This window comes from Ovis aries, chromosome 1 (assembly GCF_016772045.2).
Source record: "Ovis aries strain OAR_USU_Benz2616 breed Rambouillet chromosome 1, ARS-UI_Ramb_v3.0, whole genome shotgun sequence".
NCBI classification, from domain to species: Eukaryota; Metazoa; Chordata; class Mammalia; order Artiodactyla; family Bovidae; genus Ovis; species Ovis aries.
The window spans coordinates 123473996-123495671 of NC_056054.1; the positions used below are offsets into that span (position 1 = coordinate 123473996).

General features: G+C 37.5%; 1 protein-coding gene across 1 annotated transcript in view; it reads left to right on the forward strand.

Annotated features, from left to right (window-relative positions):
- The window catches only part of PAXBP1 (PAX3 and PAX7 binding protein 1), a 32583-nt gene extending 11281 nt beyond the window's left edge, over positions 1 to 21302 (forward strand). Inside the window, exons 8-18 of the mRNA XM_015092372.3 lie at positions 3341 to 3464; positions 6800 to 6899; positions 6986 to 7101; positions 9261 to 9460; positions 10541 to 10685; positions 11334 to 11455; positions 12206 to 12282; positions 12655 to 12721; positions 16736 to 16882; positions 18517 to 18671; positions 19943 to 21302. Of these exons, the coding sequence (XP_014947858.2) occupies positions 3341 to 3464; positions 6800 to 6899; positions 6986 to 7101; positions 9261 to 9460; positions 10541 to 10685; positions 11334 to 11455; positions 12206 to 12282; positions 12655 to 12721; positions 16736 to 16882; positions 18517 to 18671; positions 19943 to 20060 (1371 nt within the window). The 3' untranslated portion in view covers positions 20061 to 21302. The remainder of the gene's footprint in view (positions 1 to 3340; positions 3465 to 6799; positions 6900 to 6985; positions 7102 to 9260; positions 9461 to 10540; positions 10686 to 11333; positions 11456 to 12205; positions 12283 to 12654; positions 12722 to 16735; positions 16883 to 18516; positions 18672 to 19942) is intronic.
- The last annotated feature ends 374 nt before the right edge of the window (positions 21303 to 21676 follow it).

Here is a 21676-nt window from a genome sequence, read left to right on the forward strand (position 1 = left end):
GTTATTAGAATATGAGACTCATGATGAAATTTTCTTTCTTACGGTTCAGATCTAAACTTACCTTTAAACTGTTTCTATAAGTAATTCCAAATACATATAGCATAAAGTTGCAAAATTTTATTAGTTTTTCTTTTTTATTCTAGATAAAGTTTATTGCCACTGCTAGTAATAGTTTTCATCTGAATAAGCCTGCGCTTTATCCATTTCAGAAACCATTCATTGACCATAATTTGTTTTAAGGTCTCATTTCCAAGTTTTTTTCTTTTTGGTATGATAGTCAGTTGGCAGTTATTTGCATTCTGTTGTACCATTTGTTTGCATTTTTGTTAGCTGCACACAGAATTCTCTTTCAAGCAACTTTTAATTGATTTTTCTTTAAGACAAATCTGTTGTTTGATGCACTGGTTAAAAAAGGCATTTGTGGACTTCACAGCCTTGCCTTTCAAAAGAATTAAAATTATACTACTTTTGAGTATCCTGTCTCTAAACTTTCATGGGATACAGGATTAGAAGGCACCTTCTCTCTTATCCTTGGCCATATGAATTAGCATAGGATTTGTAGGCATGTAGTATATTTAAATGAGTATTTTAACTTTTTATTACCTCTTGATCAGTATCTTAAGGCCAAAGACTGGCTAAAGAACAGTGCCAAACTCCGTCTTCCTAATGAGCTTTAGTGATTCCAGCCAGTCTGGTCAGATCCATGAAGTCTTCTCTGGAGGATTTGTGTTCTTGTCCTGATCATCTGATATCTGGAGAAGCAGCTACATTCTGAGCTGTAATTGCTCTTATGGCAGGTCTGTGGCTTAGGGTGATAAGTACCAGGGTGAGAAGGAAATATAAGTTCGATTCTGTGCCGAGGAGCTTGAGTTAAGAGGGGAAGTGGACAGAAATGTCAGAGCTGGTGGTATGTCCTACTAACAAAGCCCTTGTGAACCCAGGGGGCATGGTGGTGGGAGCTGGCCCAGGAAGCTTTTGTGACTAGAGAAGGGATCTTTGTCTTAAACCATACTTCGTAAGTGAAATTTGTCCCTGTGGAGTTTTTCTTGGAAATATCTCGGTCTTTGCTTTGCAACTTACTTGAGTAAACTTATACACTGTGATTGCAGACTGAGCCCTACGATCAACTAGATTGTACCACTCTTGAGTTAGAGACTAGTAGAATATCTAGTTCATATTGTTTTCAGTTGCTTATTATCTTGAAAACATGTAGCAGTATGCTTTCTCTCTCCTGGTTACTCTTTTTCTAGGGAAGTATACCTCAGACTGTGCTGAGGTTTTTACAGAGTCACTTAGGTAAATGTTTTTGAAACAGATCGTAAACCATATCTGTTATATAGTGGCTACATTTTAATTAAAAGAGAAGTAGGTAATTCCCTTTTGAAGATAACTTTTATTTTGTTTTGACATTTCCATATCCATTTGATTCTACGGAGCCTGCTGCTAAGTTAATAATGTCATAAATTGTCATTCTGGAAATACTGAGGAATAATTGGATAGATTTGAATGCTCATTTCAGTTATAAAAATACTGTGTCAGGGTAAGACCATAAAAAGATAAGCTTTCTTTTGTTTTTTTCTCTTTCATTATAAAGGTTTAAGTGATTTCGAGCTTAGATTTCTATTTTTGCAGATTATTTTAACTTTCCATTGTTTTGTTTTCCTGGAGTCATCTTCCTTCTTGTGTTCTTTGCCTTAAATTTGGTCTTGAAATAATGGTAGTCAGTAGCAGTTTTGAGTTTGGAGAGGGTAAAGAAATTGTCATGGTGCACTCTTGTAATAAATCATAAATCAGTATTGTTAAGAAACATGAAAGAGAGGTGAAAATGTGCTTTAGGACTTTTATTCTCAGAATTTTCTCAGGGCTTTGTTAAAAGGCATTGTAATTACCTGAACAAAAATTACATTATCAGAATTTTAACTGTAAATTGAATAATTAAGTTTCTGTCTGATGCAGCCTCAGGCAGTAAGAAGAGTGTTAATAACCTCCAGGACTAAAGGAGTGCATTGTAGGCCCATAGGTTCATTTGTCCTTAGTCCTGTACGGTTTGCAAAAAATGAGGGGGTGGGTGAGTGAGTCACAATAATATGACAATAATTGCTTGAAAAATGGATTATGGTTAATCTTCGAGTTAGAGTCTGTGGGCTCAGCTGATATCAAAGTCTGGGGATGCTGTTTCCCGTGGTGTAGCATATGAAAGAATGAAATAACTGCATCAGTTTGACATTTCTGTGAACATTTGTTGCTTTTGCAATGGAATCATTCAAGTGTATGAAATTGCTTTTATTCCACCTGCTTCTTTTTATTTTCCATTTGCAGTCTGTTCAGTTCAGGAAGCTGCTATAACACTTGGTGCCAGTGTTGCCCAACTCTAAATAGTGTGTTTTTTTATTCGCACTAACCATCAGGAAACTAGAATTTCTGGTTTCCTCAGGTATGTCTAGTGGTTGTTAGTGTTTTGTGAAAGTTTCATAGCATTTGATTATATAGCATAAGGTATTTATAAAAAGAGGATGTTTTCTGGTTTTTCCTTTTAAGTTAGGTCTCATTCCATAAGCTTTTTGTATTCTGTATGAACCAGTTGAATGCTTAGCTGTGGCTGTTAACCTGGAAAAACCTGTTGATTTTGTAAAGCAACAATTCATGCAAGCAATTTTATTTATTTAAAAATATGGAAAAAATTAAATATTTGATGGGAAGAGAAGAACTTTCTCAGTTGCAAATAGATTGATTTTTAAGACAGGTTAATGATAGCTAGAAATTTTATTCACTTTATTAATATAAATGAATGCAGTTCACATTTTAAATGTGTAGTAAAGCCAAAAAGTAGTATCACATTACTGTAAAGTACTTGGTCTTTGTGAATGATAGAGCAATTTAAATGTCAAAAATTGGGCAATTAGCAAACTCTTTACCTACTCAGAGCCATTTTTTTGGTCTTACACAGCAATATTAGTTTATTTTAAGCTGCAAAAATTGCAAGGTAGATCATGCTGCTAGAACACTAAAAATGGACTTTCACGTACTTTAAAAGAAAAGCACTAAAATTTCTGACATTTCTTTACTCACTCTCTTTACTGTTGTTAAAGTGTTTAAGTTCCCTAACTAAACTTTTGCTCCAACAACTAGGCACTGGACATTATAGTTCCATATACGGAATAAAAGAAGAAGTGTTACTTCCCAGACGTCGTGAAACTGAATTACTGTTTGTATTTCATTGGGAATTCATGATTATTCTGTCCAGAGGGTACTCCATCAGAAATCCGGAAATAATATGGAACCCGCAAGTAAATAAGCATCTGAGGAGTTTGGTGTTACGGAGTGTGTTGTATTTTTACAGGTGCCACTGATTAATGAACTTGAATCAGCAATACATCAGCTGTACAAACAGCGAGCTTCCCGCCTTGTCCAAAGACGACAAGATGATATTAAAGATGAATCTTCGGAGTTTTCAAGCCATTCAAGTCAGTCCATCTTGAAGGTTTTTATTATTCATTAAACAACCTTGTTTACTTAGTGCATCCTAATTGAAACGTAGACATCTCAGGGCATTTTTTTTTGTTTTTTTTTGTTTTTTAAAGAAACGCGTTTCCTTGCTCTTGTGTCAGGTAGATCTAAAATTATTAATAGCATGTGCTTGGATTGTGTTTAAGAAAATACAGCTTCACAAAGGAGTGTAAATCATGTACTAATATTCTGTTTTCTTTGGGCATATTTTTTCATTCTTCAAAGTATAGTAAGGACATCATCAGTATTTTATCTTAAAACCAGTATCCACTTGTCCTTAAGTGATTTTTTCCCCCCATTTTAACATCTATACAAATGCTAACACAAATGCTGTTGTTGATCATAACCAAGGTTTTGAGTTAGGGGCTGGAAAATTTTGGATGGTAAGAGGGTTTTGTTACTTAACAAATGATACGATTCCAAGATTAATTAGGGGAGTTTTGAGCTTCATCCCTTGCATAAAGCAAAATTTTTTGTATTAGAATTTTTTTTTTTTCTAGTTTGCCTTATATAACTAGGTTTTTTGTTTTTTGGGTTTTTAAGTAAGTCAACTGATGCCAACACTTCTCGAAATTTTAGTGTAAAAATCTGGAAATTTAAAATTTATATTCCTTTCATTATGATGTGGGTTATGGAAGAGCAAAATGAATTAGAAACCTCTTAATAAGAGTTTAGCTGAAACTCTTTAGCCAGACAAATTAAAAAACATTTTAATTCCACTTTTTCATTGCCCTCTATATTCTTGAGTACCGTAATAGGAATTTTCCTATGTTGGATTTCTCCTGGCTTTTTTTGTCATCTCTTTGGTCCCTGTGTCAGCAGTTCTTAAATGGATAGATACATCAGAATTACCCACGATGTTAATTTAAAATGCAGATTTCTTGGTCCTGTCTCCAGAAATTCTTGCCAGGTCTTGGATGGTGTCCAGTAATCTGCATGTTAAACAGCCCCTCCAGGTGGTCCAAGTGCAAAGTGCCCTGTCCTTATTCTTTCTGAAAACAATGCTTTGTCATACAGTGTGTCCTCTAAATTAGAGAGACATTGAATCCCTGGAAAGCATTCTCCTGTGTGCCGAATGGGTTCTGGAGCATCATAAAGAGATGGTGACATGGCCCTCAGATGAGTCAGACTCAGAGTGAGCCATGTGAATGGCTTTGACCTTCTGTTTTTGCCATATACATTTAAATTTGGATTAGTGCCATTTGGGGCACCTAAATAACTAATGCATGCCTCTCAAATCACTTTTGATCCAGACAGAACCAGATTTCTGGGGCAGATTGCAGGTAATCATTATATCTATGATGGGAAGTAATTTCCTTTTAAGTTAAATGGTTGTGTGAGCTTTGCATTTCATCAAATACCTTTTCCTAGCTATAATCTGTTCTTTATAATTTGGAGGTATTTACTTACATGGAATTCAGAGTAAGGGTTGAATGATGGGTGTTAATTATCAATGGATTGACAGTTGGAAAGAAATGAAAGGTAATGAGAAAGTGAAAAGTATTGTCCTAAAGGGAGTATTCATTATTGCCAAAGATTTGAGGAAGATTGCATGGGATACTGAAGTATCGATTTCTTTTTCTGATATCTTTTTTTTTAGAGAAACAAAAATACAGCCTGAAATTCTTCTGTTTAGATTTGCAAGTGCTTTACCACAGTTACTGCATATAGTTCTTACAGAAAGAAGGAAGCTATCAGTTGAGTTGACTGCTCTCTCTCCTTCAATATATATTTTAAAAGTCTCTAAATAACATTATAATTTTCTTTAGAATACTTCTTTAATGATGGCTGCCTCCTAAAGAGACAGGAATCATTTCTATAGTTTGGGACTTTTAAGCTAACTTATCTGTGATATGTAGTGAAGTCCCAGTTGAGGCAGAGCTGGGGCATCTTGTTTACCAAGCGGTGAAAGAGTCAGCTTCTAAAAGCAGCAGGATCCGGGGTAGGCAGCATGCACTGAAGTAGCCACCAGCACTTTTCTGGGTTTATTTTCCCTGTTGCTGTGCCAGATCTTTGATAGCAGGAAAAACCTTCAGTTGATGCCTTTCATTTTGCACATGATTCCGCCCCCCAAGCCCCCACACACCTCCTGGGGTTTTTGCTTCCCATTACTATCCTGCGTATTACAGGATGTCTCCATAGTGTCAAACTTGAATGTAGAAATAAAGCATCACAGAGAGATGTTTCCTCCATTTCTGCTTCTACCCTAGGCAAGAGAGTCTCCAGGATTCTTCTCTGGACAAAGAGAGTGGGTCCAGAGAAAAGACCATGAGACACTATTATCTGGGGGCCCCAACAAAAGGTTGACTTTTACCCAGTGATCTGATGGAGACGCCTCTTAGACAGCTCCCACCTGCATCCACGAAATTTCCAGTCTCATTCCTGCGTAGTTAATGATCATCGGAGAGCAACACAAGCAATAGGACCAAAGAGACTGAGGACACAAATGCAGGTGGCAGGAGAAACTTTAACACATAATTGCTGTCCTCGGGAGATGGCAGAAGAGGTCCTACATGTAGCACAAGTAGAAGATGCTATAAAAAAGAAAGATTCTAAGAAAAATAGCCATACCTTGGAAACTAGAAAATGGTAATTGATGTATAAATAGGAATGTTGAAAGCTAAGTTAGAAAATTTGTCCTAGAAATTAAAGAGAGAGAGAGATGGAAAATGGAAAAAAAAGAAATGAGGGAATTGTGCTTTGAAAGCAGTGGTTGAGAAGGCACAACTTGGTCCTATTCAGATAAGATTTTTAGTCTATATTGTTGATTCTGCCCTTGTTCTTAAAATAGTAATAAAGAATAAATTTCTACAAAGAAAAATTAGAACAACATAGAATAAATCATTAAATTCCTACAACAAAGGTGTTTTTTCATACTTCCTGCTTAGACCTCTTTGCTGTCATTTCATACCATTCAACAATATGATGTTTAAGTTCATTCCTAAAAAAGAAACGTATTGTTTTTCTCTTTACACAAATAACTTAGGTTTTTAACCTTGTCATCATGACAGCATAAACTAGTTTTGTTACTTAGACATAAGAACAGGGAATCAGCCAGTTTGTGTTGGGGTAGTGTTGTCAGACTCTCTACTTCTCTGCTCCTTTTTGTGGAAACATGGATTAATGTTGAGATTTGCTCTAAGTTAGCACACTACTATCTGGTTTATCAGTTATTGCAGAATCCCACTGTTGAGATTAGAAAGCAGTCTGTCATTATGGCTTATTCTGTGCAAACTCTTTCCTCAAGATTGTTGGAGGAAGGCTTTTAATTTTAACCGTTGTTGTTTTCCAGATAAAGCTCTGATGGCACCAAATCTTGACTCCTTTGGACGAGATCGGGCACTGTATCAAGAGCATGCCAAACGTCGGATTGCAGAACGGGAGGCCAGGAGGTAATCTCCAGATGCTTGCTGTTGGTCGGTTTGTGAAGGGAGGAGTCTCCTTTATCTGGTTTAGGAACTCACTGCTTGTTATTTAGGACTCGTCGTAGACAAGCCAGAGAGCAGACTGGTAAGATGGCAGATCACCTTGAAGGCCTTTCCAGTGATGATGAAGAAACTTCTACAGATATCACAAATTTCAATCTGGAAAAAGGTTAGACTTTTATTTGGAAATGAGATTCATTGTCATGGTGCTTTCTGCTTGGCTGTAGTTGTTACCATGAAATAATTTGAGGTTTTGTGCCCTCTGCTTTAGAACCTGGCACTTGTTGCTTGCTTGCACCTCTTTTTATTACTGAATAGCATGATGAGTTCTCACAATTAGTGGTAACACTTTGTTATGGGGTTTACTTAGTTACCTGCATTATAAATAATATTACTCTTCAGAATCGTAGAATTTTAAAAGTGACAGGAGAATGTTTAAGATCCCAAGGGCCGCCCTATTGCAGCCTGTCTGGTCTGGAAAGGTAAAGGTTGGCAGTAGGGAGCCCTTCTCAGCCCTAAAGGGAGTTCCTGTTTGCAGAGTCCTGAATCAGTCAACCACAGGGAATAGTTAGTTAGCACTGTTACATGAAGGCATTTCCAGAAGGAACCCCAAGTAGAAGTCTTTATTTCCCACCATTGGCTGCAGTTCTCTGTCATTTATTAACTTTGGAACATAGTTGGAGAAGCTTATTTTGTTTCTCCTGCTTTTTTATAGTGAACATTTCTAAACATATAGGAAATTGGAAAGAATAGCATAGTGATCACCATCTACCTGTCACCCAAATCCAGCAGTTCTTAACCATCAGTTGGCCAAGTTTGCTTCGGATATGTGTGTGTTTCGCTGAACCATTTGAAATTAACTTACAGACATCATGGCACTTGCCTCGAAAAACTTTAACACATTTAATGTCTTCCCCCTGAAAAAGGATGCTTTTCTACCTTATTATGTAACACTATTACCACCCTTGAGAAAAATTAACTGAAATTTCTTAGTATCATATCTGTATTCAGTACTTCCCAAATTCTCGGGACTGTTTTTGTGCGTTACTCTGTGTTTTCCAAACCTGGATCCACACAGGACTCCTGCATAGCACTTGGTCATTGTACCTTTTTAATCTAGAATGAATCAGTATCACAAGTACCTTATAATACACACACCCCTATACTATCTGTTCAAGGCATTTGCTTTCTGAAGGCCATTTGTCTTATAAAATATCCTACATGCTAAATTTGTCTGTTTCCTCGTGGTATTAACTTGTTACTCCAGTCACTGTATTTCTTGTTAACTGGAATTTAAGTCTGGAGTCTTAATTAGATTCAGGTTAAACCTTTTTGGCGAGAATACTTCATACAAGATGCTCTTTTTTATTATATAATAGTAGATGGCAAATGTTAGGTTGCCTTCTATCAGTGGTGTTTAGGTGGATCTTAAGAAGTAGATTGTTGTGACTAGATCTCTTCATTATAAAGAGTCCACTGTTCAGAGTCATATAGAGCATCAAATAACTTCACTCAAAGAGCCTAGCATCCGTTGTGGATTCTTGTCTGTGTTAGTTATTGCAGTCACCAAGCAACTTTGGAAGAACAGATATGATTGGTCATTGATGATCATGCACATCTGTTATTTAAATGGTGATTTGTGGGCTGAAGAGCTGGATACAGAGTTTGTACTTTATGCAGTTACTCACACTTACTGTTCCATGGTAACTGAAATTTGAACTGAGTTTTGGGGAACACGTGTTATTTAGACTATGGTAGCAGATAATGGCAGTGGCACCCCACTCCAGTACTCTTGCCTGGAAAATCCCATGGCTGGAGGAGCCTGGTAGGCTGCAGTCCATGGGGTCGCTAACGACTGAGCGACTTCACTTTCACTTTTCACTTGCATGCATTGGAGAAGGAAATGGCAGCCCACTCCAGTATTCTTGCCTGGAGAATCCCAGGGACGGCGGAGCCTGGTGGGCTGCCATCTATGGGGTCACACAGAGTCGGGCACGACTGAAGCAACTTAGCAGCAGCAGCAGATAATGGTACATATTAGAAATATGCAGAATGGCGACTGCCTGCACTGTAGTTTGTGTGGTAGATATTTGGAGGCTAAATTTATCTGTTTCCTTTTCTTTAAGTTGCAGTTGATAATTCATTTCAGTTGCCCAGTCTTGTCCAACTCTTTGCGACCCCAGGGACTATTCCTTTATTAATGAGCCTATCTTATTACTTACTCAGGCTACAGAGAAAATGCTGAAAATAATTGAACTGCATTTTTCCTACCGCATACTAAGTTAACATTCTCTGTGCGGGTTTCTTTGTTGTTTTTGTTGGTTTTAGATCGCATTTCAAAAGAGTCCAGCAAAGTTTTTGAAGATGTCCTTGAAAGTTTCTATTCAATCGATTGTATTAAATCCCAGTTTGAAGCCTGGCGTTCAAAATACTACACATCCTATAAGCATGCCTACATCGGCCTTTGTTTGCCAAAGCTGCTCAACCCCCTTATAAGGCTGCAGCTTCTCACTTGGACTCCGCTTGAGGTGAGTGGCTTCTCCCCCACTGTTGGAAAGCAGGATACCATGATGCTTGGGGAAGAGATGAAGCTTGAATAAAGTATTTTTCCCAGGAGTTAGGTCATGCTCAGGGCTGTAAGTGATACAGAGTATCACTGGGTGTAATCTTACCAATCTTTCCTTTTATGTTCTGTCCCTTTATAAGAGAACCATATTTGCTTCTCAATTTGTATACAGTATCTTTCTCAACTAAAATTACAAGTATTGACAGGGAGATAGGAACATGAATGAATAAGAACTTGATCCTTTTATCCCAGAAAACTAGAATGTCATGGGAAAGCTCAGTGAGGAAGATGGAAGTGGGGCCCTGAAGTAAGTTAATGGTGATGGAAATCAGGAGGATGAGGTAAACTGGTAGATTTAAGAGGTGCAATCAATAGAAACTGTTTGCATGTTACCTGAGGGAGGTAACTGTCTAGGCAATTGTCGAATTGTCTATGTACATCTAGTGGTCCTGTTTTAGATAACAGTTTTGTAAGTTACCGACGTACGGGTGGAGCCGTGGGCAGGAATGAGATGGGCTGGGTTGAGTATGTAAACTGTACCAAAAAGAAGGCTGAGATGGAAGCCCTGGAAACAACAGGAGAAAAATGTGAGCTCTGGCGACTTTTCAGCTCCCAGCTCCTGCTTGCCCAGCCCCCGTGGCGTTGCGTGCTGTACTGTGTGTCCCGTGAGCAGAGGCTCACGGGCGCGGTGGTGCGGCCCTGCCAGCTCTCGTCCTCACAGCTCCTCCCTCTGTCCCACAGCCGCCAGCTGTCTCAGCCTCCCTGAGCTCCCTTTCTGGCTCCTGGCGCAGCAGGACTGCTCTGCTTGGTACTTCCCTACCCTGCTCTGCTCTCCTGACCAGGAGTCACCTCCTTTGACTCCCTTCTTTCAGGAGCCATAGTCCTATGCTGCCTCTGGTGGTCCGTTAGATGTTTCCTATATTTTGTCGCATATTTAGTTTATGGCTGAAGGCTGAATCCAGTTCCGGTTACTCTCTTCATGGCTAGAAGCAGAACTAGCCACTGTTTTAAATGCTTGGGTAACCTTTTAAATATTTTCTAGGCAAAATGTCGTGACTTTGAGAACATGCTGTGGTTTGAATCTTTGCTGTTTTACGGTTGTGAAGAGCGAGAGCAAGAAAAGGACGATGTTGATGTTGCACTGTTGCCTACCATTGTGGAAAAGGTGATTCTTCCTAAACTAACAGGTAGAGATTACGGAATTGAACATTCAGACACATTGGGTTTTTCATATCTATTGTTAGGAGTTTTTAATCAGAGCATATGTTCTCATAGAAATTACATTATTAATAATGAAGTTACAGTCAGACCCAGAGATGGCTAAAGGGTACCTGTCTCTTACCTTGGGACTTTGAAGACCACCTTGGGGAGGGCCTGGAATTGGGGGCAGTAGGGAGATTTTAGACTCTTGAGGACTGCCTGAAGCAAAACTGAATACATAGTTTTGGGAACGATATGCATTTTTCCAGGGAGCAGTTTCATTTCTTTCATCAGTTTCTCACAAAAGTTTAGAAATCATTGACCTAGGGAACTATTTAAAATATGAACAAAGTTTAGGTTCAGTTTGAGATTCTTGACACTGGGACAGAATCTCCTGGGATATAAAAATCTTATTTTCACCAAGAAGCAGAAAATAATAGGAATCTGTGTCTCCTCTTCACCTTTGCCTAATCTTCAACATTTCCTGTGGTTAATTGGACAAAGACAACTGAAGCTTATGCTCTAGAAGAGTCACGATTGGCATGTCTAAACTGAGGACTGTTTGATATCAGATTTAAGTCAGCTGCAGTTTACGTCTATATCTCAGTACTTTCTACCTGTTTTTTTCTTAATAGTGATTGCTGAAAATATGTGGGACCCCTTTTCTACAACACAGACTTCAAGAATGGTTGGAATTACTCTAAAATTAATAAATGGATATCCTTCAGTGGTGAATGCAGAAAATAAAAATACACAGGTAATTTAGTTATTACTTATGAAAAGTTTTAAAATTTTTATATATATTCTCTCCCTTTGAAAACGAACAAGTTGAGAAAACGAGTGGGTTATAGTCAGAAAATCTGATTCTCCCACTTGAGGTATCTGGTCCTTTATATAGAAAACCTGAGATAGTGGTTTTTAGTTTTAAAATAAAAGAGTCTAGATAGCTTCTTATCTATACTGTTTTCATCCTTCTCACCACCCCATCCCCATTCACAATCAGACATCCCTTGAAGAACTTTTTTTTTTGTGGGGGAAAGAAAAGCAGAAAAGTACTGTGATGTGTACCAATTGATAATTTAAATCCCGAAACATGTAATAGCATGTAAAACAATCAGGTGTTGTTATTATATAATTAGTTTCCAAAATTTAAATTGCTGCTGCCCCCACTGAACTTTCTTACAAGCAATATAGACATAGGAAAGTACTCTTGATCATTGTTTTACTTTCACTGACCTCATTTTGAGAAGAACCAGAGTTACAGGTCTGATTTTAAACCTTTCTATAGTAGATTAAGGGGCTGGAAGATTTCTAAATGACTTTATTACTTGGTAATTGATGAGGTGTGAACCAAGAAGAAAGACCTTCGGTGAGAAAGTAAATTTGAGCTTTTCACTCAAAATTGAATACTCAGTTAATTAGGTGCTTTGGAATGTGGCTTATTTTTATTTCCTAAACTTTTATCATAACCCTTATTACAATGCATGATCTATTTTTAACTCTTCAGATATACCTAAAAGCACTTCTATTGAGAATGAGGAGAACTTTAGATGATGATGTATTCATGCCCTTGTATCCCAAAAAGTAAGTCATTCCTAAAAATGTTAAAGATTATAATATTCTCTATTGTTTTTCAGAGAAAGCTTCTTAAATTTTGGGAAAACTAAGGATAGCTTGTAATATAAACTTTACCTATGTAGTCTAAACCTGTAGCCCAAATTGAGGAGCTCATTGTGGAAACCACTTCCCTTAAGCAGAATAAAACAAATAGTGCTCCATTATCTCAGAATACATTGCCATTACCTTTTAAAATTACTGTCTTCTGGAATACAATTGAAAATCAGAAAAATTCATTGCTTCCTTTGTTCACCTCTTACTTAACAAAAATCTTCTAGAAATAAGATGGAACTTAACACACAGCTTTTGATCATGATGTGTTTCTGTTTTTTTCCTTAGTGTCTTGGAAAATAAAAATTCTGGGCCTTACTTGTTTTTTCAACGACAGTTTTGGTCTTCAGTTAAGGTAAGTGTCTCCAGGCTATCTGAAAGCTTTGGATTATGTTTGACTTTCATACAGTATATTTTGAAAAGTATTTTAATATTTGGTTAAATAACTTCATAGGTTTGATGTTTCCAGAGGAGGAAATGAATTCTGAGTCCCAGTAAGGTCCAGACTACCCAAAAAAATGCCTTACTAAACCACAGTTGATTTATTCAGCAAATAGAGTACCAGGTACTCTTCTAAGTTGGGGGAATATAGCACTGAATAAGATAGAAGTAGAGCCATCATGTTGTTTATAACCCAGCACAATTGACGATAGCAAATAAGTAACCTCAGGTAGGAGGAATTTTGAAAAAAGAAATTCAGAGTTGTATTGGAGCATATGACAAGGGGCATAGAAGATTCCCTTCCATCCTGAGGTGAGGGAGAGAAAGATATACTAGAATTGAGAGAAGTCCAAGATGGTTAGAGTTAGGGAAGAGATAAGCAATCCAGATGATACAGAAGCTATAATTTACGTGGAAACATTATAGGAGACTCCTCAACAAGATTATAACCCAAATCCCCCAGTTCCTAAGCCCTTTTTATTGTCTTACAGTTTTCTTTGTAAGAATGTCTTAGGAATGGAATTATATGCTAGTTAGCCTTTTGAATCTGGCTGCATTCATGTAACACAATGCATTCGTAATTTAGTGTTATTTTATGTTCATTCTTGTTTTCAAATGGTGAATATAGCATTTAAAAATTTTTTATTGAAATATAGTTGACTTGATAGCGTTGTGCTGTATAGTAGAGTGATTCAGTTATACATATACATATCTGTTCTCAGATTCTTCTGGATATACCATTTTTGGTGTGGTTTTTTATCCATCAGATAGTTTACAGTTTGGAGTAATTATGAATAAACTTGTTAGCATACAGGTTTTTCCAGGTATATACGTTTATTTCTGTTCGATAAATATCTAGATTATTAGGTAAATATCTGAAAGCTGTTTTCTAAACCAGCAGTATTAGTGTTCTAGTTCTTTCTCACACACCTCGGTATCTTTCGAGTTTTTATTTTTTTTAAGCCATTCTCCAAGTGTATGTTCAGGTCTTGTAATGGTTTGCGTTTCCCTAATGACTGAAGATGCTGAGCATGTTTTCATGTGCTTGCTTATTTGGGTTATACTTCATGTGGCTCAGATGGTAAAGAAACTGCCTGCAGTGCAGATCTGGGTTTGATCCCTGGGTCAGGAAGATCCTCTAGGAGAAGGGCATGGCAACTCATTCTAGTATTCTTGCCTGGAGAACCCCAAGGACAGAGGAACCTGGTGGGCGACAGTCCATGGGGTTGTAAAGAGTTGGACACAACTGAGCAACTAACCCTCATATGTTCTTTAGTGAAGTATTTCTGCAAATCTTTGGCCCATTTTTTTAAATTGGGTTTTCTTATTATTGAGCTTTGAGTTTTGTATTCTTGATACAAATACTTCACATACATGATTTGCAAACTTTTTCCCCTGAGTCTGTAGCTTGTCTTCATTCTCTCAGAAGTCCTTCATTCTGATGAAATCCAATTACTACTTTACCCTGTTATGGATTCTGCTTTACGTGTCACATCTGAAAAATCTTTGTGTAACACAAGGCCACTAAGTTTTTTCTCTAGCCTTTCTTCTAGATATTTCATGGCTAAGTTCTACATTTAAGTTTGTGATCGATTTTGAGTTAATTTTTATATAGGGCATGAGGCCTGGTTGTTTAGGTTCATTTGCCCCAGCACACTTTGTTGAAAAGACTATCTTTTATTAAATTCATTTGCTTTTGTACCTTTGTTGAAAATCATCTGCCCTTATATGGGTCGTGGAAGGGTTTTTAAGTAGGGAGGTGACTTGCAAAATACTGTCATTTTTTAGGTATTGCAGTTGCTGTGTGGAGATAATGGTTTGAAGTAGGTAAAGATGGTAATAATGAAAGTGGGAATTAGTACTTACCACATATTTACTGTGTTCCAAGCACTGTACCATACCCTTTATACAGATTATATTCTCTTGAATCCTTACAATAGCCCTGTGAGCTTAACTCCACTGATGGGACAGTAGAACTCAGAATCACCTACCCAGGCTTACTCCTTTGTTAACTGGTAGAGATGGGAGTCTCCTTCAGGCCAGTCTGACTCTTCACCAGTTCTTCTCAACTGCAGTCCTGGGAACAGACTAATTCCTAAGTGCCCTAAGGCCTCTATCGTGTATATACCTGGAATGGTACTAGTTCGTCCCATCCTTGGGAAAATTAAAGAGTTATGCAGATCGTTTTTTGTAGGATTGAGTTCTGTCACAGACCCTGCTTGAGAAGAACTGTCCCAGAGCCATAAAGAGATGACGGCAGCCTTCGTTAAGGGCATGGCAGCGGGGACCGAGAGAAGGGATAGCAGGGGTGGGGGCGGGGCTTGAGGGAGAGGCTGGGAGTGACATCGCCTGTGGCCTGCTTGATTGGGTGGATAATGTTGTATTTCCTAGAATGAGAGATACTGAGAACATCTAAGTATTTATGGTAGAATGGGCGGGGACTTCCATTTTTGTATGGGTATTGAGCTTAAGTAGCTTCCAGTGTCCTGGTTCATGAGGTCTGGTAAACATGCAAGTCTTACAAGTTAGTCTCTCAGTGGCGTCTGACTCTGTGACCCTATGGACTGTAGCCTGCCAGGCTCCTCTGTCCATGGGATTTTTCAGGCAAGAATACATTTCCTTCTCCAGGGGATTTTCTTAATCCAGGGATTGAACCCAAGTCTCCCGCATTACAGGTGGATTCTTTGGCAGTGAGCCACCAGGGAAGCATACAATGTGGTAGTCAGAAAGAAAATTTTCATCTTTTGGCATGTTCATAGGATTATGACATTTTTCGTGATTTTCAAGGGAGGACATTTATCTAAGAGTAATCACTTCTCTGCCAGTACTTTGTTATGATGGAAACTCTTCTTACCTGCATTGTCTACTACAGTAACTACTAACTCTGTGTGGCTATTTAAAATTTAGTAAATCTCAGTCATTCTAGGAAATATTCAGGCCCTTCAAAACTGCTGCTTAGTGCTTGGGCAAGACATGGTCCACAGTATTTCATAAAGTGTTTTAGTGTGTAAATAATTTACTTTGTATGGACTTAATTTAATCGCTTTACATTGCCTCTCAGTACTTTTTTTCCCTTCTCAAAAAAACAAACTTCTAGTAACAGAGATCTGATTTGTGGTTGCCACAGATGGGGTTCAGTTCAGTTCATTCAGACGAGTCCGACTCTTTGCGACCCCATGGACTGCAGCACACCAGGCCTCCCTGTCCATCACCAACTCCTGGAGTTTAACTCAAACTCATGTCCATTGAGTCGGTGATGCCATCCAACCATCTCATCTCTGTTGTCCCCTTCTCCTTCTGCCGTCAGTCTTTCCCAGTATCAGGGTCTTTTCCAATGAGTCAGCTCTTCGGATCAGGTGGTCTAAGTATTAGAGCTTCAGTATCAGTTTCTCCACTGAATATTCAGGACTGATTTCCTTTAGGAGGGACTGGTTGGATCTCCTTGCAGTCCAAGGGACTCTCAAGAGTCTTCTCCAACATCACAGTTCAAAAGCATCAATTCTTCGGTGCTCAGCTTTCTTTATAGTCCAACTCTCACATCCATACATGACTACTGGAAGAACAATAGCCTTGACTACATAGACATTTGTTGGCAAAGTAATGTCTCTGCTTTTTAATATGCTGTCTGAATGGGGAGATGGGGTAAAGTAATCAAAAGGTACAAACATCCAGTTGTAAGGTAGGTTCTGAGGATGTAAAGTACAACATGATGACTGTAATTAACTGTAGTATACTGTATATTTGAAAATTGCTAAGAGAATAGAAAAAAGATGTGTAACTGAAGGGAGTGATGTTAACTAAACTCGTGGTAATCATCTCACAATATATATTTTAATTATTATATGTTTAAATCGTTAAACTTAGGCAATGTTACATGTCAATTATATCTCACTGGAACTGGGAAAAATAATTTTTCTCTTCTTTCTAGCTCTTAGGGAATTTTCTTCAATGGTACGGCATTTTCTCAAACAAAACTCTTCAGGAATTATCAATAGACGGTTTATTAAATAGATACATTCTCATGGCTTTTCAGAATTCAGAATATGGAGATGACAGCATCAAAAAAGCCCAAAATGTGAGTTAAATGACACATATTGTAGTTTTTAAAGCATATACGTTAAGATGAATTGTTTGAAGAGATTTGAGAAACTTATGAAAACCCCTTTGATTATTGAATTTGGTGTAATGTTGATAGTCAGCTTGCCTCCCAGGTAGTCCCAAATCCCCTTAGCATTTTTTATATAAAAATTTGTGCTGTTAAATGTGTATATTTATCCTTCTATCCATCTATCTATATCAATATTTTTTTTTGTAGGTACTATAAAAGTTTAACTTGGAGATAGTTTTTTAACAGTTGAAAGAATGCTATTCTAAGTGTTATTAAAGAAATGATTTCTTTTCTCATTTAAGAAGTAATTCTAGTTAATTTTTTTTTACTTTATATACACGAGTTTACTTCATATGCATGTGTTATATACACAATTTTGATAGTTTTTTTTTTTAATTTTTAAACAATAATACAATTAAATTCTGCAAGTACAGTATAGCTTTTTGACCTGTACCATGTCAGAGTAATTCTCTGACATAACTCCCTCACCGTCAAATATTTTTGTGTCTTGTTTCCTGTAAACATAGATTTTGTTGTACATTACAGTATAAACATCAACATTAGGAAATTACATTTATATATTGTCACCTAATTCTTAGGGCTCTTTTCAAGTTTTATCAGCTGTCTCAATAATATCCAAAGAAATTGGCAAAAGAAATTTCCAGATCATCCTTTGCATTCAATTGTCATTTGAAGGTTTCCTTGACCTTCATACCTTGATACCCCTGAGAAAGATAGGCCAGTTTTTTATAGAATGTCCTTCAGTTTGGGTTTTTCTGATATTCTCTCATGGCTATATTCACATTTTACATCTTTGGCAAGAATTGTCCTAGACTTGATTAGTATGGACTCCTTCAGGTTGACCTCTGTGACCTTGTTTCTAATTTGGAGGAGCATTTCCTTGTTTCCTGGCACGATGTTCCAGGCTCACCTGGTACTTGCTTGGCCCAGTTCAAATCCGTCGTTTCTGCAAGCATCCCCAGGTTTTTCGGTGGGGCGCCTTGTCTGCCCACTGGCTGCTTTCTCGCAAGTAGGAACGGGCTTCCCCTTGCTCAGGTTTCGGTTCCCCATGCCGAGTTGCCGCCATGCTGTGCCGGCCCTGCTTAGGTGCCTGCCCTAGGCTGCCCCTCTGGCATGATGCTCTCTCTACCCTGTTCTGGGCCGGCGTGGCTCCCGCTGTTGGCATAGGTGCCTGCTGACTGAACCATTCTGCGGGGGAGGGGCTGTAATTTGGTATTTATGCTATACATATCATTACATCAGAAACTGCTGACAAAAGGTCAGTTCAATTCATGTAGGGCTTGGAAGACTGGAAAGTGAGGCAGTTGGTTATCAACTTTATGTCCCCAATGTACTTATATTTTGGAGAAATTATCTTTTACTTTGGGTGTCTGTCGAAGTTTAATATTAGAGTATATCCAAGTATATTTGTATAGCTTATGTAGAAAATCTGTTTTAAAAGAATATCCCTTCTAAGTAATTAAGTTAATAATACATAGCTCAATAGCATATCTTCTAGTTAAATACATTATACCTGTCTAGACTCAGCTTTTAGGCACTTTATTTTTGTTTTAACTGTTCTACATCTTTCTTCTCCATAGGTAATTAATTGTTTCCCCAAGCAGTGGTTCGTGAATCTGAAAGGAGAAAGAACTATTTCTCAGTTAGAAAACTTCTGTCGATACCTTGTACACTTAGCAGATACAATTTACAGAAACAGTATTGGGTGCTCTGATGTGGAAAAAAGAAATGCAAGGTAATTATTTATAATTACTGAATGAAACAGTGATCTAGAGTCTTAGTTGTTGGGTCTAGTATTATTAAAATGCTTTTGGTAGCGACATGTTTATATTTTACTTTAAATTGTACTTTAACTTCATATTGATAAACCTACCAAAAATGTGCATTGTATTTTTTTACTTTTGCAACTCTTACCTAATCTTTTTCCAGTATGTTATTTATTCATGAAAATATTAAGGGATGACTTCTACTTCTAGTAAGCACCAACTGTAAGGGGAATGAATGAATCATTATTTTCTCTGCCTTCTCCCTTGAAAAATTGAGGAGACTGTAGACTCTTAGAATGTCATGCATCTTGGTCTTTCGAGGTTCATTTTACAGATATAAACCCGGGGAAAAAATAGCCACTGAAACCCCAAGTATATTAAAGGTTATATCCCAATTTGGGGATGTTTGTGTTCTATGTTAAGTTTTATATCATTTTGGTGTTGGTTGTAGTGTTTTGGGGAGTTTAAATATAAACAAACAGTATTCACTTTTCTACAGAAAAGAATTTAGCAGCTATTTAAACACCTGCTGTGTGTAGTGCACATAAAGTAGGCTCCACGTGGGTCACAACATCTTACAAATTATAATTCTTCCCAGGAAGGTGCTTACTACAGTTCTGTAGAGAAGAGACAACTGACAGTGTCACACTGATTCAAACTAATGTTAAGCGTACTTCCTGGACCAGCAGCAGCAGCATCACCTGGGAGCTTTGTTAGAGACGCAGATTCTCAGGCCTCACCCCAGACTTGCTAAACAGAATTCCAAGGGAGGGACCTGGTGGTCTCTGTTTCAGCACTCCTCTAGCTAATTCTGATATATGCTAAAATTTGAGGATTGCTGAGAATGACTTGTAGCTGGGTGATAAAGGAAGCCAGATTATACTTTATTATTGGATTTTAGAGGAATGGAAGTTATGCTGGATCTTGATGGACTGGTGATGAATACTCACAAATGCAATTTGTGTTCCTGGTGTATTCTGGAAGAGCTAGGACTTGGGTTTGGGAAGGACTGGTGGCTGGGCTCTGAAGTAGTTAGGCAATAGATTTCTTCCTTTCCTTTCTAGATATTAATGAAAATCGTGGATCTGAACGAGATGTTGGTTTTTTTTTTTTGTTTTTTTTTTTTAATGAGTCCTTTTTCTGGCTAGTCATCTAAACAGGAAATTTTTTTTTTTTAATATGGATAATTTTTTTCACATGCTATAACTTGCTTATTTCGGTTTCCTTTTTTCTTTTTTAGAGAAAACATAAAACAGATAGTAAAACTCCTTGCAAGTGTTCGAGCTCTGGATCATGCTATGTCTGTTGCAAGTGACCACAATGTGAAAGAATTTAAGTCTTTGATCGAAGGAAAATAGATCTATGAGACTAAAAAAAGCCTATTTGCTCTAATACCATTCCCAGTGTAAAAATTTTGTATATATGTAAAGTTTCTTAAACTGTAAAATATTGACTCATTTTAATACAAAGAATGTTATTAATATTCAATACTGTGTCCTTAAATGCAATTTCTTCAGAATGAAAGGAATTCAGATTATTTCTAGGAAGTCTATGAATGGTTTCCTTACTGCCTGCCATACTTTGTTTACAGAAGTATTTTATATGGTCAATTAAATTAACCCTCTCAGTTAACTGTTCTCTGTAAAGGATGTGTGCAGTGTATACTGTATATTTATGCATATATATATTTATACCACCATGGAGTTACTTTCACACTGGAAATCTGTGGTGTTTTTCTACAGAGTAAGCCTTTTAACAGCAGAAAAATTATTCAGTAGCAAATTGTCTTAGGGAAATTACTACACTGTTGCAACAAAAGGGCTGGCAAGTGACTAAATATTCATCACTTTTGGTTAGCAGTTGCTGTCACTGAAGCTGTGCTGCCTTAAAATTGAGAGTTGAGTGTGGACTTAGTCATTGGTGAATGGTGAACTTTTCTTCCTTGAGTTAGCATTATAGTCAACTGTTCGTTTAATGTGAGCTCTAAATAATATATGCAACATAGGTTTCTGAAAAGAACACAGACATTTCATTTTTGGAAATAATAGACCCACAACCTAACTGCATGGTTTGGGCTGACTGTCCTGTCTCATTATGATTTTACTCCCTGACCAGGTTAAATACATGCATTTGTATTTTAGTAGTCTAGCATTATATTTAAAATCCCACATATGTGAGTTATATATGCAATAAAGAACACATTTTGCTGATTCGCCACACCCAGGCAGTTTAATACCCATGGTCTTCTATAATATTTATGTACTGTGCTTAGTTGCTCAGTCGTGTCTGACTCTTTGAGACCCTGTGGACTGTAGCCTACCAGGCTCCTCTGTCCTTGGGGATTCTCTAGGCAAAAATACTGGAGTGAATTGCCGTGCCCTCCTCCAGGGGATCTTCCCAACCCAGGGATCAAACCCAGGTGTCCCACACTGCGGGGGGATTCTTTACCGACTGAACCACCAGGGAAGCCCTATAATATTTATACCATGTTGTAAATGATTCTGTGATTTTCAGAAGAACTTTATGGAAATTAACTACTGTTTGATAGTTACATATGTAATTAGCCTTTAGCCAAGCATTAAATTAATTTTTAAATAGAACCATTGTTGTATTTGGCTGGCAACTAATTTTACTTAGAGCATTTCAAATGACTGATATAGTGAGATAATTATCATGAGTATCCTTGGTCAAGTCAAATACTATTTAGAACAGTGTCATGCACTCTTTATTGCTCTTGTCAGTTTTATCTTTATTGTAGGAACACTGCTTATCCCTACAGATTCATTCTTGATGAATTTTGTTACAACTCAGTGGCCTACTAAATAGAATTAAAATAGAAGGCTTATTCTCAACTTCAGTGTACTAAAATATATAGACGTGTGTGTGTGTGTGTGTATATATATATATATATATATATATGACATGCACATCATTTGTGCCTTAAATTTGTTTTTTGAAACCTACTGGACTGATT